Below are 16,262 nucleotides of genomic sequence, written 5' to 3' on the forward strand. Positions count from 1 at the left end.
TAATGGCCCATCTGTTAGGTTAAAGGTAATAGGTTTAGTTATGTATAGCCTCTTCCTTGTATATTAACAGGATATGTAAATAGGAGGACTCCATTTTGGATTTGGAATCCATATTGTGCTGGAGCCTGAGACAAGCAAGGTGCTGGTGCTTGGCAGGTTGCCAGCCAGCGAAGTCAACCCAGTAACTGGGAAAGGCGGGAAGCCTAAATTAGTGCTGTGTGCAAAAGGCAGAGTAAGGCAGGAAATCCCAGTATTGATTGGGTAAGATTGGCCCCTGGGAACTTATATAAGGCAGGGAGGCCCATGATTAAGGGCTGCCCATTCTAGTGGTAGCAGGGCTAAGGTCTGTTTCTTTGCATGGCCAGGGATCAAGCAGGAGAAATAGACGAGCTCCAGGATGAGAAGCAGAGGAGTTTACCACCAGAACAGGAGAGGAGGAGTAAAGAGACTGACCTGTAGGAATCCAGTTCCAGTGCCTGGAATTGTGACCAACACTCCCAGGAGGGAGAGAAGAAAAACTGTAAATAACATCACGGACTGGGAGAGCCCGAGGGGGTGTGTTCCAGTAGTGGGACTGGGCTTCACTCCCCCACTTGATCTCGGCACCAGTGTTTATGTCTGTTTATTAGGGATAGTGTTATGGGGAGCTGTGGGATCCTGTTGTTTAGATCTCTCTGATCCCTGCCCATCTGTTGTAACCCTCCCTAAGTAAACCCTGTTCCTTGGTTGTACCTTGTCCATTGTCAGTCTCAGGCAAACCACCCAGGGATAGATACAGCCATCAGGGTGGACCAATTGTGCACAGGAATAATTGTTTGGGGAATGAGTTTGCATGCACCTCCCTCCTAAGTACCTCAGTAATGAGAGTCCCTTCCCTTTTGGGAACACAGGCCCCCCTCGGATTCCACCCCTTCTGGGCAGCGCTGTCTCCTGCTACCTGTTCTCATAACACCCTGCAACTCGGGAAAGATCTTTTAGGCCTTTGGTTGCCCTGGTGGAGGACCCTTGGGCCCATTACTGACACAGCCTGCCTGGAGCGAGGAGCCCCTGGGGGGCATGTAGAGGTGGAGAATGGGGGGGGGAGGTGCAATGGGATGGAGGGGCGGTGGGATTTAATATGGAGGGGGGGGGGGGATTTAACATGTCAGCATCCTTGGTCAGGAGCGTTTTCCAAACGAGCTGGCGAAGCAGGGCTCCGGCACGGCAGGGCGGGGGGGGGGGGGGGGAGGAAGAGAGGCTCCCTCGGGCCGTGGGATCCGGCAGACAAGGGCTCCTTGTGCGGGGGTTACACCCGGAGGGGCTGGGCGGTCGCAGCGCATCCTGCACTCCAGCGATGCTGCAGGCGGAGCTAAGACTGGGGGCCCGGCTCCAGCGGGTGCTCTCCCCACATGCAGCGCTCTAGGGGCGGCTGCTGTAGCCTCAGCGAGGAGGCACCGAGGCGAACCTGAGCCGAGACCCGCCTAAAGGCCAACGCAGCCGGGGACGGGGCGCAGGGATCCGGGGCGGGGCGGGGCGTGGACTCCGGGCTGGCGTTAGCCCGGGCCTCGCGCACAGGGCGCCGGTCCGCCCGGGCAGAGCGCGAGGCAGCCGGCGCGTGAAGGACCCTACCCGTGCGGACCGAGAGTTGCTCCGCTGAGGGGGCGGGGGCAGGCAGCTTTAACCAATAGCCAAGGGGAGCGGCGCAGCGGGCCACGTTGATTGGCGACCAGCGCCGTGCGCCAACCAATCAGATGGCAAATTTCAACACGCGTGGCCCCGCGGGTTGCCCAGGGAAACCGGGCCGGCATCATCAGAGCGCGGACAGGCGGAGAGAGCGAGAAGCTGACGAGAGGGGGATGCTGAGTGGTGCACATCGACAGCCCGGAATAGAAGCTTCCTTGCCATTGGCTCTCTGTGGCGCCCCGAGCTCGAGCAGCCAAAGGGAAGCTAGCGAGCCCCGGGAGGGCCCGGCCGGCTCCGCCCACTCCTGCGCCCGGCCGCGCCGCAGGTAGGAGCCGCCGCCTCTGCTCTGGCCGGGCTCTGCCGGCTCTGAGGGCGCGGGGCCGAGCTCGGGCTCCACGTTCGCGCCGGTGCGTGCCCCGCCTGCGGCCCGGGCTGGCTGCGAGGCGCTGGGCCGAGCGGGGCGGGCTGGCTCCGGCGGGCCCGGGCCCGGGACGGGCGGCGTCGCTTCCCGAGCTCCGCCTGCCGCCCGCTCCGAGTCCCGCCCCGGCTACCGCGGGGCACTGCCGGGGCCGGGGCCGCCCACCCGCGCCTCAGCCTGGCGGCTGGCGGCGGGCTCCCTTCCTCGCGGGCGTGGCGGCGAGCTGGGGTCGGTGGGAGCCCGGCCGGGTCTCTGCGGCCGCCCTGGCTCCTCGGCCTGGCCATAGGATGAGCAGACTGGGGGTGGGAGGGACCCCGGGGCATCTAGTGCAGCCCCCGCTGGGCTGGGGCTGGGGCCGGGCTGGCAGCCTGCTGGGCCTCACCTGGGTGTGCGGCACTGCCGTAGGGCGGGTGGCCAGATGTGCCTCCCGATTTTCTAGGGACAGCCCCCATACGCCGGGCTTTTTCTTATATAGGCGCCTATTACCTTACACCCTCTCCTCCAGTCTTCTGTGCCCGTTTTTCACACTTGCTGTCTGCTCACCCTAGCCGTAGGCAACACAGATTAATGCTGTTGCCCACATGGTGGGACATTGCCCCAGCTGAGAAATCACACCCTGTGGAAAAGCCGCTGTACAGCGCAAATACTGTGGGGTGGGACAGAATCGTCCCCACGGCTGGATCTGGCCAACTGGACCACTTCTAGCTGATGAACTGCCTTGAAACCCCAGTGAAAAATGTGTTGTCCCTTGTAGAGAAAGAGGATAATAGATATTTAAACCTTAGTCATGTCAAATACCAGGTGTGGTCAGTAAAAGGTAATTCCCATAAATTTGAAAATGTACATAAAATACACAGTACAGTGGAACATCGGCGTTATGCACACTTCGGGACTGGCGGTTCTTCATAACTCTGAAATGTTTGTAACCCTGAACAAAATGCTATGGTGGTTCTGTCAAAAGTTTACCCTTGAATATTGACTTCATACAGCTTTGAAACTTCACCATGCAGAAGAAAAATGCTGCTTTTAATCATCTTAATTTAAATGAAACAAGCGCAGAAGCAGTTTTCTTACCTTGTCAAATCTTAATTTTTGAATTTTCCCTTCATGTTTTTAGTGATTATGTTTAACACAGTACTGCACTGTATGTGCTTCTTTTCTGGGTGGGAGGGAGGATCTTTGATGCTGCCTGATTGCATATTTCCGATTCCAAATGAGGTTGAATGGTTGATTCGTCAGTTTGTAACTCTGAGGTACTACTGTATGGTAAACTCCCTCAGTGTATTTGGCTGATGTGCTGAGCATCAATTCTTTTGTAATAATAACCTTTATTTATGTAGCACCTTTCATCTAGCTGGCTCCCAAAATGTTCTACATATTCAACAAATGGTTACACAAACTACACAAAAGGATCACTTCATGACGATGCACCTCTTTTGGGTGGAATGCATTTAACAGTACACACAACACTACATAACAGTTTAGAATAGGAATTTATATCTGTTTAAAAAAGGGGGGTCATATGAAGCTGGAGTTGGAGCAGGTATTTGGGTAAATAGACCACGGTTAACAAAAGCCCTAAAACAAAAATCCCTTGTTCTAACACTTCCAATGTCGTCACATGGCATACCTGGAGAATAATTACCAGATGAGGTTAATCGCTTGAGCAGATGTTAGTTTCCCAGGATGTTCTTTGCACTTATATTGTTAGTGCTAAAATATTTGTTTTTATTTTTGAACAGTTGCTTGCTTTAAAGCAAGGGAAAATGGAACCTGCAGAGAAAATCTATCCTCTGTGTGATATAAGAGGCCTGGTACTGAGCTGAAGCTGGTTTGCTGATGCTTTCTCTCTCCTCCAGAATGGCTGGCACTGTGTTTGGGGTGGGGCCAGGAGTATTTATCTTAGCGCTGATCTGGGTCTTGACGTTGCTGCTCTGTGTGCTGTTATCCAGGGCCTCCGGTCTTGCAAGGTAAGGAGATCTAGCTTTCTGGATAAAGAAAGGCACAGTAATTTGAGGTGAAATGGCTGACTGTCCTCATGTGCCTGGATTTTAAGGCACAGTTTCTTTTATTCCTCACAGTCTGAATGGTCTCCATTTTAATCTCCTGTTGGTAGCAGACTCTCATTAGCTTCAGTGGGAGTTAGATTGAGTCCATAAACACTAACCAGCTCATTTACAGTCTGTCCTCTCTCTCTAGAATGCTACAGTGTTTAGAGCACTTGTACTTACTAAGTAGGGCGGAAAGGATTATTGGTGGATTTGGGACGTGGACTGTCAGATATATAAAGATATTGATATATATCTGTCATTGCTAAAGGCACTTTTCTAGGACTTAGCCTTTCCCATTTGTCCTTCTGCTACAGCAGTGAAGATTAAATCACTTCTGGAGGCTGTCACTGTAAAAGCCCTATGTGGTTGTGGGACAAGGTGCTGATTGACTAAGAGACTCATCTGTCTTTTAAGTCTTTGCTCACTGAGCCGACATTGACCCTCTGAAAGCCTCGTAAATAATTAAAATTACTGATACCAGTAAATGTAACTATTTTCCAGTACTTTTATGGGTAGGCAATGCAGAGACTATCCAGTACCAGGCTGCAGCAAAACATCCAATTCAAGCCTTACACAGCAAGGCTGAGATTTTCAATGCTGCCTAGGGAATCGGGTGGGAATTCGGTGACCAATTGCCCTAAGCGGTTTTGAAAATCAAATTTTCCTTCTATTGCTTCACTACCAGTGCCTCCGATTCATGAGGAATGACTCTTTCATTTCTGGATGTTGGGACTTTTCTTTATATCTGAATGGGAAAGACAAAGAGTAGAATTCTTCTGCATTTGTGATGGCTACTTCTCTTTTGGAATCCTGTGGCTCCGCTAACTACATGGACTGGGGTTAGGCTGAGAACTCTCTCCAGGTTGGAATGGGGATAGTGGTTGGTTTAATGTCGGATGGGCAGATTGTCTCATTTGTAAAAGGAGCTGTATGGCTGGGAGACCTAACAGTGCGATTGTTCCTGTCCGATTCTTTCCCCAGATACTTGGTCATTCTGGTTTTCTTCTCTGCTGTCATCGTTACGTTGGTTCTGTTGCTTTTCCCTCGTGCCAGTGAGTTTCCAGTACCAGCTACAGAAATGAAGGTAAACTCACAGTTTTTTCTCCCCATTTCAGGCTCTCTGTCCTGGCTGTTGCACCTTGTTCAATCTAGGCCGTTGGCTTTCAAACTGGGGGGTGAAATGAGGTTGTGAGGGAGTGTGGGGCTGTAGTTGACTAGATGTCTATCCCAGGCCAGGGTAGCAATAGGGAGAACATGCAGATAGTACCTAGCATTCAGACCTGTTCAGTGACAATTCTCTGTTTACAGTTTGTGTACACCGGTACACCTGTGTTTCTCCTCCAGCTACTACCAGCCTTCTGGCAGCTTCCTCCTCCTGTGCTTCTCCCCCTCCCTTTAGGGAAGGCAGGGTTTAAGTACACCTGGACTAGCCCTTCATTCTCTCCCCTGCTTGCAGGAAAAAGGGTTTTTGGCCTTCTAGGGCTCACACTCTGGCCCTGGTACGCCCTTTTCATAGAATCATAGAGTTGGAAGGGACCTCAGGAGGTCATCTTGTCCAACCCCCTGCTCAGAGGAGGACTGACCTCAGCTAAATAATCCCAGCGAGGGTTTTGTCAAGCCTCAGCTGGACTCACCATGTTGTCTGGGGAAGAAGAGGATAGGTTCACAGGTGTAGACTCCTCCAAAAGGCTTGTGACCTGGACTCTGAGTAGTAGGCAAACGATCCTATGGTTCTTTTGTCATCACACACCTGACTATGTTCCAGTGATAGAAAGCCCTTTCTAAGCACTCTGATTCCCTGTGTCCTTGAAAAACTCTGAGCTTGGAGAACGATCACCCTGTTCTACAGCAGTTAGATGATAGATACCTTCTAAGGGAAATTTTCTGTTTCTCCTTGGTTTTCCTCTGGCAGGACACTGGCTGTTTACTGGAGGATGCAGGTAGGCAGTTCTGTGGTGAACCTGCTGTGCTGCACTCCAAGGTGCCTTGCTGCAAAACCCCTCTGTTACTTGCTTATTGGCAGAGCAGCCTGCCTGGCCATAAAGGGTTTTGCTTGGGGTCTAGGAGCTCAAGCTGTTTCCATTGCTTCCTTGCACAATTCCTAAATTAGACTGCAAATGCTTTGGTTCAGGGACCATACCTTTCTTTGCCTTCCTTGCACTGCCCAGCACACTTCTGAGCATTATCCAGTAATAATCACTTTGCAAGTAGTCCTGCAAACAGCACCCTGCCTGACCCTCTACTGCCCTTCTCAGTCATTTACCCCAACTCCACTTGCCTTCTGGCTCAGAGCCCGATTGCTGTCCTTTCACTTTCCTGAGAGTTTTCTCCCTGTTAGCCATAGTTCAGATGTTGGATTCTGTTGACTCCTGCTCACACCAGGCTGCTGTCCGTTTTTCTATCTTATTCCTCCTCCACATCTCCCAGCCCTTCTGTAGGTGTTGGGGTTTTGAATACACAAAGTGCTATTTCCCACTTTCCATTGTTAATGTGCAGAGGAATGTTACTCACTTTTGTAAATACTTAGCTGTGTGGCTTGGTAAGAGTTCTTTTTTTTCCCCTCTCTCTCTCTACCCTGCTTGTAAACTGCTTTACTCCAAGTAAATCTTGGAACTGAGATCAAAGGCCGTAGCAGAAATAGGACGTAGTGTACATGTCAGACAAGCCAGCAGAATTAAAACACTCCTTTACAGCATCTCCACGACAGGCCCCTGAAGCAGCCTGGCTCGATACGATATCAATAATACATGACCTGGGCTTTCTACGCTCAAAGCCTGCTAATTGGCTAATTAAAAAGTGAACCGTGTTGAATGAGCAAACATGTCACCCACAAGAGACTTGTTCTGTAGCAGAGTCAAGGTCAAGCTTGTGTTAACACTGTTTCATAAAAAGTCACCTTTGTTGTAAGCAGAGTATTGGAGCAATCCCAGGGGCTTGGAGGATGATTTCATAATCCTCCACTTTGTGGTTGGTGTTTCTCACTACCACTCTGTCTGCCTTCTGTGTACGCATCTTCACTAAATAATCAGAGATTCTTTTCCCCACCCATGTCCATGTAAGCTCAGTGGTGCCTGATATCAGAGCCCATAAATACCAAGATCAGTGACTGGAGGGCATGGAACCATCTTCTCTGGTTGACTTCAGGGAAATAATTGCTGGACAAGATTCCAGCTCGTCTCAGTGTCATGACCTGTGGCCACATGTGATTCTAGTGTGCTGAGCGTGGTTGGCTCAGGGCTATTTTGAACCTCAGAGGCCAGGTTCTGCAGTCCTGGTTCACCTAAGATTCCCACTGAATTTTATGGAAGTTTGTGTGTCCAAGGAATGCAGAATGCAGGCTGTTGGTGAAACTGGCTTGGCCAGCAAGTCCACTCACTGATTAAACACTTTAGCTCATTTGTCTAAATAGTAGATACCTTGCTGCTTTGTGGCTTAGCTTAACTCTCCCCTTAGAACTAAGCTTGAGACAGGAAGGGAATAAGCACCTATTATATAAATCCACTTGCAGTGGGGCATTAGTACTACTGTCCAGAAATGAGAACCAACAGAGAAATCCAGTAAGTACAACAATGAAAGTATCTCATGGGATCCTGTTAAACTTAAAATAAGAGGATGGTAGCTCTGTTGGCCAAATGCCAGCACCATGAGCTGGTATTGATCAAAACAGGGTTTGACTTTCACCCTGGCTGAGACTGCTTTGGAGTTGGTGCACACAGCTCCAAAGGGAGAAGACATTCCCTTTGTTACTCAGCAGTGATCCCTGCTAGGGGGTTAGGCAGAGCAGTCTGTGTTTATCAGAAATCCTGCTAAGATGTGGCACATTTGGGAAGGGCAGTAGCCTCACCCCTGCCTGCCCGCATGGAGCTGTCACCTTTATCGTGGCTGGCTTTTCCTTCTCAAAAGGCCAAAAGCAGGAGGGGTCTGTTACTCACTCACCACTTCCATTGAGTTAAATAATGGAAGTGTGATTTAACAGGGAACCAAGAGTTAGAACTTCTGGTTTCTACTTCTAGCTCTGACAGAGACTCATTGTCTGACTTTGAGTAATCACTTTCCCTCTCTGTGCCTCAGTTTTCCCATCTGTGAAACTGGTATAGCACAAATACTTGGCTTGCTGGGATGTGTGGAGCTGCAAGTGCTCCATGCAAAGTGTTACTATAGTATCATAGGGCCAAGTCCTGCAGTTCATATTCAGGCAAAGCTCTCACTGAGGTCAGTGACTCTATGGATCTAGATGTTCCTTCTCTCTAAAGCCACCTATGATAATCTGCGTCCCATGGCTGAGGATGGGGAGTACTGACTGCAAGTCTGTCAGTCCAGCTTGTGTGAAGTGGCCAAAGAGGCTGAGCTCGGATAACTATTCCCCTTCCCATCCCTGTTCTATTTTCTAGTGCATGGCACACCCATCTTCCAGCCCATAGAGGACACTTAATCTCCTACAGCAAACTGTGGCCCAATTGCTATGGTGCCTGCAGCAGGGCTTTTGTTAACAGTGATACAGAAAGAAATACTTGTGTAACTTGTGACCTTTCCACTCTCCTCAGATTGTGGACACCTTCTTCATTGGCCGCTATGTCCTGCTCTCCCTTCTCAGTGTGACGTTTCTAGGAAGTCTGTTCCTGGTTCTGGTTCACTACATCCTGGAGCCAGTGTATGCCAAGCCACTCCGAGTTAACTAGCTATTATGAAGAAGGGAATTTCCCATGTTCCAAAGCAGACAGTATGGCACCAGTTCAGTGAAGAAAAGATGCTTCCCAAATCTCTCCAGAAGCCTTTCTTCAATTGGTGTTATGGGACCTACACTGATTTCCAGAATCAGCATCTGCTTTCTCAGTCCTTGGGATCTCCAGAATGAAGTTGTAGAATGTGTATGCTTTGGACTGGATAATTACCAAGAGCTATTGCTGCATCTTACAAAGCTGAGAATACTTTCCTGGCAGAGACAACCCTGCTTACAGACTTTATAATGTGTCTCCAGTATCTGTTTCCAGAGCTATATCCATGTTCTCTGTTTTATGGGAATTCAGCTGCTCTTGCTTCTCTATTCCCCATTTACAGTTGTGGTCCTGAGTGAAACTTCCTAAAAGATCTGATCCTTACCTGAACCACTGGGATCTAAAAGTCAGACTGAAAACCTTTCCAACACAGGAGGTTCAGAATGCCATGATGTATGCCTTTCCTGGTGCTGGTGCATCCACTTTTGGCTAAAAGCGGGAAGTAAGGAAATACAGAAATAAAAAGGAGAACTGAACTTGGAGGCTTTAGCCCAATTCATTTTGAACTGTGGGTGGCAGAACTTTGTGTTGGTTTACTTTGTGTTGGTTCACCTGTCTCTGTCGTTTTTGGTATTATACTCATTCCCAAAACACCTGAGGAATGATTTCAGAGGCAGAAGCAAGTGGAGAGGGTAAACTCGTGAGAAAGTGAGATCCTATTTTCACAGCAATAAAGATGCAGGAACAGGCAGAACCAGAACATGTTTCTCAGTTTCCATGGCTTAGAAAACACTCACATGGCACCTCAGTGTGTTGCTTATGCCCAGCTCTGTATCTGGCACAAGCAAATGCATCCATGTCACCATTCTTGAGCTCTTCCTGAAAAAGGGTTTCCGTTGTGCTGTCTCCTCTGAGTGCCCTAGGAGAGAGTGGGGGAGGGGATTCTGATATCCCCTCTGCAGGGAGTTGAATGTGCATGTGACTAGGTATTCCCATCATCATTTCAGGCAGGGAAACCTGGTGCAGAAGTGGAACCAGTGAAGGGATTTGAAGGGGGACTGGAGATGGCACCTAGGGGCAGAACTGCTGGCTTGTTGTGGGAGCAGGTGAGGGAACCTCTCTCACATGCTCTTCTGTGGGGTGAGGTGATCTGGCCTGAGCCCAATGCAAGAGTGAAGTTTTGAAAAGCAGCTTGCATAAAACTGTATCATTTGAAAAATGCTGCAGGCAGAGGCTGTGGCGGAAACTGTAGGACATGCTGCTTTGCATGCAGGACTAGTTCAAATGTCACCATACTTCCTACAGTAATAAAAGCCATCTTTGGGCCTGAGAAATTGTAGCTCCAAGGCTGTTTTCCCCAGACACATTCTAAAGCCCTGTTTAATATATATGCCAGCTTTGTCACTTTCCCTGCACCCATGGCACTTGGCAAACCAGCTCCTGTGCAGCCAGAGCATTTCAATAAAATATCATAGACTTTTTCCAGGACTCGGCTTTGTCATTAGCTCTTTTCCTCCAGGTATGGCTTTGCACTATGGTTTGTTTAGTGAATTGTATTTAATGGATCCCCAAGGGCTTATTTGTTGCCCTCTCTTTCTTGTTCATGCAGGTGGGAAACTAATGAACTCTGGCTGACTAGTTCCTGGAGGACAAAATAAAGATTATTATATTTCTTAGCAATTTGATGACCGCACCTGTCCCTATACTGCAGAGGGGCTTCACCCATGAGCCAAGCTGAAGGCTGGATCTCTGGTACCACTCATGCCCTTTTGGATATTCACCCTATTGTTCATCCACTTGGTGATTGGCTTGCAACTTTGGGCCTAGACTTTCCAAAGGCATGTTGTGATTGGTCACAAGTGATGTCATAGCCATGTACCTGCTCCCAATGGGGCGCAATTGGCTGCTCAGAGATGTGACTAAAAAGTTCCAGTAGGACAAACTCCCTCTGCATTGCTTTGGGGAACTTCTGGACATCCCTGGTTTTTCACAAGGGAAAGTAACAAACTTATCTCCAAAATTCTGCCCTTAATTAGAAATGAATAAAAGTAAGAATTTTGTCATGTAATTAGGGTGTGTTGCTTTTCTCATGTTTTCTGTGCATTTTGGGGACAATATAGATGATGTGTTTTTTTAAAATATTCAATTCAACAAAAGTACAAAAACGCCTTTCCTGTGAGATTCCTGCTCATAATTCAGGCAGGATAGCCAGTGGAGTAGGAGCTGGCTATGCTGATTTCATTTTGTGGGCAGGAGAGAGGGTGGGATAGATCATGAGAAAACTCAGGGTTTATATAAACGAACACCTGAAGCCTGTGACTCCAGCCATGTATGGAAATTCAGCCATCCGCCTTGGTTGAACTGGCATGGATCACTTGATGATTAACTGTTCTGTTCATTCCCTCTGAAGCACCTGGCATTAGAAGACAGGATACTGCGCTAGATGGACCATTGGTCTGACCCAATATGGCCTTTCTTATGTTCACTCAGTGTTCTGTCAAATGCAGCAGAATGGCCCAGAGAGCATTTTATGTTCTCAGAAGCGCAACACACTCACAAAGGGCAAGCTTCTAATTCAAATGCTTTGCAGATGTTCTATGCCCAGTGATGGGTGCACCTCACAGGTAGGTGAAACTAGGCTTCGTGATGCCTCAAAGGGATGGTGCGCCACCCCTCAGCAATGCACACTTTGTTGCTTATTGTTTAGTTACACACTTGCATCATATTTGCCTGCTCTTACTAATGCAATACTAAATGTCAGCCCTTTCCACTGGTCTAATGGGGGCCACTGACTGTACCTAACTAGTTCTTTCAGGCCATGAAATATCCTCGCTGGTTTTACTTACACCCATGGTGCCTCTATCACTTCTTGCAATCTGCACAGTCCATTCTGCCTGAACTATTCCGAGTTCCTGTGGATGGAAAGATCTCCCTTCGCTGGCATTGGGAGCAGAAAGTTTGTCATTCATTTTGTCAGAAAACTGAAATGGTAAAGCAACCCCTATCTTCTGATGAAACCACAGAAGCGGACAGAGAGGGGCTCTCGCTGATGAACTTCTAACTAGATTTTGTAACTTCCTTGAAAGTATTTGACCCAGCATTGAATGGGGAGGGGACAAAAATCAAAGTGATGCTAACTGCCGCAGCTTCAATAGAGCTGGATTGTAGTACAGTGTTTGTCTCATGGAATCTCACCTCAGATTGTCTTTGATATCAGCTTCATCACGGGGATAGAAAACTTGACCCCAGGCCTGTCAAAAAGCAACAATATATAGAGGTGCTGAGGAGTCACTCTGAGTCTGGTTTAACTTCACTTTTGAGGAACAGGGAGAGTACGTGGAGGTACAAACACAAGTGTGTATTAATTAAATTTGCTGATGACACAAGTTGGGATTCATCATCAGCCCAGAGGAGAACTGGAATATTATATAGAAATTGGAGGACTGGAGTAATAGAAATGGGATGAAATTTGATAGTACGTAAGGCAAGATCATACTTCTAGGAAATTCTAGGAAATTTAGACACCTCCAAGGTTAGGCAGCAGGTGAGTGGGGTTTTGAGGTTTTCAGTGTTGCCTAAATGTTGGATTTAGGTGCCTAAAGTGGCAGTTAGGTGTCTAAGACCTTTTGTAGATCTAGCCCAGTACCTGCAGTGAATGAGACGGGTGCACCAGCAATCTAACAGACATGGGCGGGTATTTGAATTAGATGTGGTGTTTTCACAGGCTGTGCTGGAAGTTTCACAATCGTTAAATATTTAACAGCGGGTTAGGCAGCTTGTATTATTTTCAGGTCAGAGTTAAGTTTGATTTTGCCATACTTGTGATGTGTCCACAATGTGTGCACAGATGCATGTACATGGACACAACCTGAAGTCAAAATCTCTTAACTTCTGATTGTTGAGTTATTGTTCACATTTATACATCATTGTGTCTGTGGTGTTTATCACTGACAGAGTGGCCAGAAATCTGCTGGCTGCATCCACATATGTGTTAAAGAAACAGATCTTGCCCCAAAGAGGATTGCGTCTTAATGCAATAGGACACAAGAAGTGTAGCCTATAGGACTAGCCTTCTTGCTTGCATATATCTATATATATTTAGATATATCTTATAGATTCAAGTATGGTTATTGGATTATAATAGAATCATAGATTTATATTGAAGTATTATAGCTGTAATGCAAGGTACCGTACAGGCCACATCCTGTATGAAAGCTAAGGCAGTTAGCATACATATGTTTGGGACCTTTGGCCCAGATAAGTAATGATGCGTTAAAGGATAAGACATATATGGTTATAACCTTTACCCTAGATAAGTCAGGAGGCTCAAAACGGGGGGCACTGTCACAGGTTATGCCCCAGGTAAATACACCACAGAACCCACAAAAAGGGCCAGAAATAACAAAGGTGAGATAAATTAACCATCTGGAAAGGATGTGGATATGTCATTAATATGCATGAACCTGTCAGGCTATAGAATAAGTGTACCCTAATAATTTGGGGGTGAAGAATCCAAGTTTGGGCTTAGAAGGAGGACCCATATTTCTCAGGGTATAAGAAAGGGCAAATCATGTTATTTGGCATGATCGTCAGCTATTCCTTCTTCAAGCTTCTTTTAGTTAGTGTTAAGATTTTGTTCTTCGTTTGTATTAGTATTGTTTGTAGTGTTAGTCTTAGCCTTATAGCTCTTAGCTCTCGAGCATTGCCTAGGTCTCCACCCCTCTCCTCAAGAGTTGAGGAACCAGACATCTCTCTCAACCAGGTCATCAGGGAAGGGTGTGAGTATATTAATCCAAAGCATACCGGAGAAATATATATAAATCACATGAGTCTCTAAAATAAGACTGTATTATCCATTATCCATTTGATTAGTCATTTTCTTTTAATCAGTCCTTTGTCAATCATTTTATGTTATCTTAATAAAAGCTTATAAAATTATACAAATTTCGCTATCACTGTGAACCTTCCTGTCGTGCACCCCAGGGTCCCTATAAAACTCTTCTGCAGCCTGATTCCAGGAGAAGAACCTCATTATCTTCTGATCAGATCAATTGGCAAACCTATAACTACATTCAAATTACTAAAACACCCAAAATCAGGCAACAGAAGGGGATCAGAAACAGACAAAGGAGATGGAGGGACAAAGGGTGACAATAATAGGAAGGACAAAGCTTCCAGTTGCGGTTCTTCTTTGTTTCTGTTTCCTTTCCTTCTCCTCCTCCTCCTTTCTCATAGGCTGCACAGTAGAAGTGAGCTAATAGGAGTTGAGCTGGGAGGAAATGGTTTTTCTATTCCATGAAAATTCTGCATTGGGGTGAGACGCCCTTTCAAAAAGTTTCCTTGAACAACAAGATAAAGACAGACTGACAACCTCAGCATAGCCTTAGTGGTTATGGCACTCTCCTAGGGTGTGGAAAACCCAGGTTGAGGTCCATGCTCTACCTGTTGAAGTCTCCCACATCCCAGAGTAGAGCCCTAATCATGTGTCTATCAGCTATTCTACGTGTCTCTTTTTTGTGTTTTGACCAGAAATTCCATCTTGAACTTCCTCTTCCCAATGAAAGTTTACTTGAAACGGACTTCTGTAATGGCATGCTAAACTGTATTATATTGTACAGCTGCTAGGTGGCACGGTGTGTAAAATACCTTATTTAAGTTAACTTCAGCCATACCTGCAGTGCATTAAAGAATCTTGGGATGATGAACACATCTTGTGTGTGTCTTGCTCAGAAGTGGGCTCTGGAACCAGTCCATATCTGGTACCAGGAACATGACATGGTGTCAGAAGTAAACTAGTGCCAGAGGACGACAGAAACAGAAGGAAAACAGCAACAAAGGTTGCAGGATCTCATCAACATGCCACAATTCAGTGCACCAGAGAACTTCAACTTTGACAGACCTTCACGGTGGACAGTCTGGAAGCAGTATTTTTTTAAGATTTTGCATTGCAAACAAGCTTCACAAGGAAACTGAAGATATACAGGTATCTTCTTTAATTTATGTTCTGGGAAAGCATGGAGAGCATATCTGAAGACAACCACAATGACTATGAACGGGGTCTGGCTATGCTTGATGCATACTTTGTACATAAATGTCGTTTGTGAAAGAACATGTTTTCACCATAAGAATTCAAGAACCAGGGGAAAATGTTGAATGTTTTATAAGACCTCTACATACTCTAGCTGAAAACTATGATTTTGTGATTTCAATGCATGAAAATATCAGACACAGTCTGGTTATTGGGTTAACAGATAAAAATCTTTCATAGCAGCTACAATGGAAGACAGACTTAACTCTAGCAACAGTTATACAGAAAGCAAAGCACTCTGAACTAGTCAAACAGAAAAAAATGCAAGAACAACTTGAAAAACCTGAAACTAGCTTAGAAGCTATAAACAGGCACTCGAGTGTAAAAAGTCATTATCATAAAACTGCTGAGGTAAGGAGAGCGAACTTCCAGGCTAACAATGACAAATTCCAGCATACATTCACAAGGTATGGGGAAAAAGTCATATCCTAAGATAGGATGCATGTTCAACCAGATGCACATGGTGTAATAAATGCACAAAATATGGGAATTTTGTAGCTGTTTGCCATACCAAAGCAGTCGGGGAGTTGACTCATATTACCTACAATCATGAGCCATGATTTCTGGGATCTATCACTTCTGATGAGACACAGCCTGCCTGGGAAGTGAAACTGAATATTCAAGGCAAGACTACTGACTTTAAAATGGACTCAGGAGCACAGTTAATAACCATCTCAGAAGGGGCTTACAATCACCTTCAGCATCTCCCAGAGCTGAAGTCACCTGACACAGCTTTCTAACCCTGGAACTGTTATGAACTACGTAGGCCAGATCACCACAGAAACAATTTACACTCTGAATACATAGCTTTTGTCTTTGTATGTGATCAAAGGCCACAGACCAACAGCCTTCTCAGCTGCAGTGTGGCAGCTATGAGCAGCCTAGTGAGAAAGGTGGAAGAACTCGGTGGAATATTTGGTGATATTGGACTTTTGAAAGAAGATCCAGTACAAATAAACTTGAGACAATGCTGAATCATATAGTGCTCATACACCTAGCACATTTCCTATCCCATTACTTCATGAAGTAGAAACTGAGCTAAAGAGAATGGAGTAGATTGGCAGAATCAAGAAAATCTCTGAGCCAACAACAGGGTTCATCCCAGTGGTACCAGTTATAAAGCAAAGTGGGAAATTACAAATGTGTGGATCTTAAAAGACTTAATGAACCAGTTGTGAGAGAAAAATCTATCCTCCCCAAAGTGAAAGGAGCTACAGTGTTCTCCAAGCTGGATGCCTCGAGTGGATTCTGGCATATTCCTTTAGCCAAAGACAGTATTAAACTGACTATATATATCACACCCTTTGGGAGCTTTCGCTTTCTAAGAT

General features: G+C 46.5%; 1 protein-coding gene across 2 annotated transcripts; it reads left to right on the top strand.

Annotated features, from left to right (window-relative positions):
• Nucleotides 1-1,808: 1,808 nt before the first annotated feature.
• Nucleotides 1,809-9,382, top strand: TMEM218 (transmembrane protein 218). Of its 2 annotated transcripts, none has more exons than XM_067563101.1 (4): nucleotides 1,809-1,987; nucleotides 3,940-4,050; nucleotides 5,113-5,215; nucleotides 8,676-9,382. In XM_067563101.1, the coding sequence occupies exons 1-4, from the start codon at nucleotides 1,836-1,838 to the stop codon at nucleotides 8,808-8,810; spliced, it is 501 nt and encodes a 166-aa protein (XP_067419202.1). In that variant the 5' UTR covers nucleotides 1,809-1,835; the 3' UTR covers nucleotides 8,811-9,382. The 2 variants fall into 2 exon arrangements, with proteins under 2 accessions (XP_067419202.1, XP_067419210.1); XM_067563109.1 differs by having other exon boundaries at nucleotides 1,861-1,987; nucleotides 3,823-4,050.
• Nucleotides 9,383-16,262: the final 6,880 nt, after the last annotated feature.

Source organism: Emydura macquarii, unplaced genomic scaffold (genome assembly GCF_026122565.2).
Source record: "Emydura macquarii macquarii isolate MOO-44397 ecotype Brisbane River unplaced genomic scaffold, CSIRO-AGI_Emac_v2 contig_312, whole genome shotgun sequence".
NCBI lineage: Eukaryota > Metazoa > Chordata > Testudines > Chelidae > Emydura > Emydura macquarii.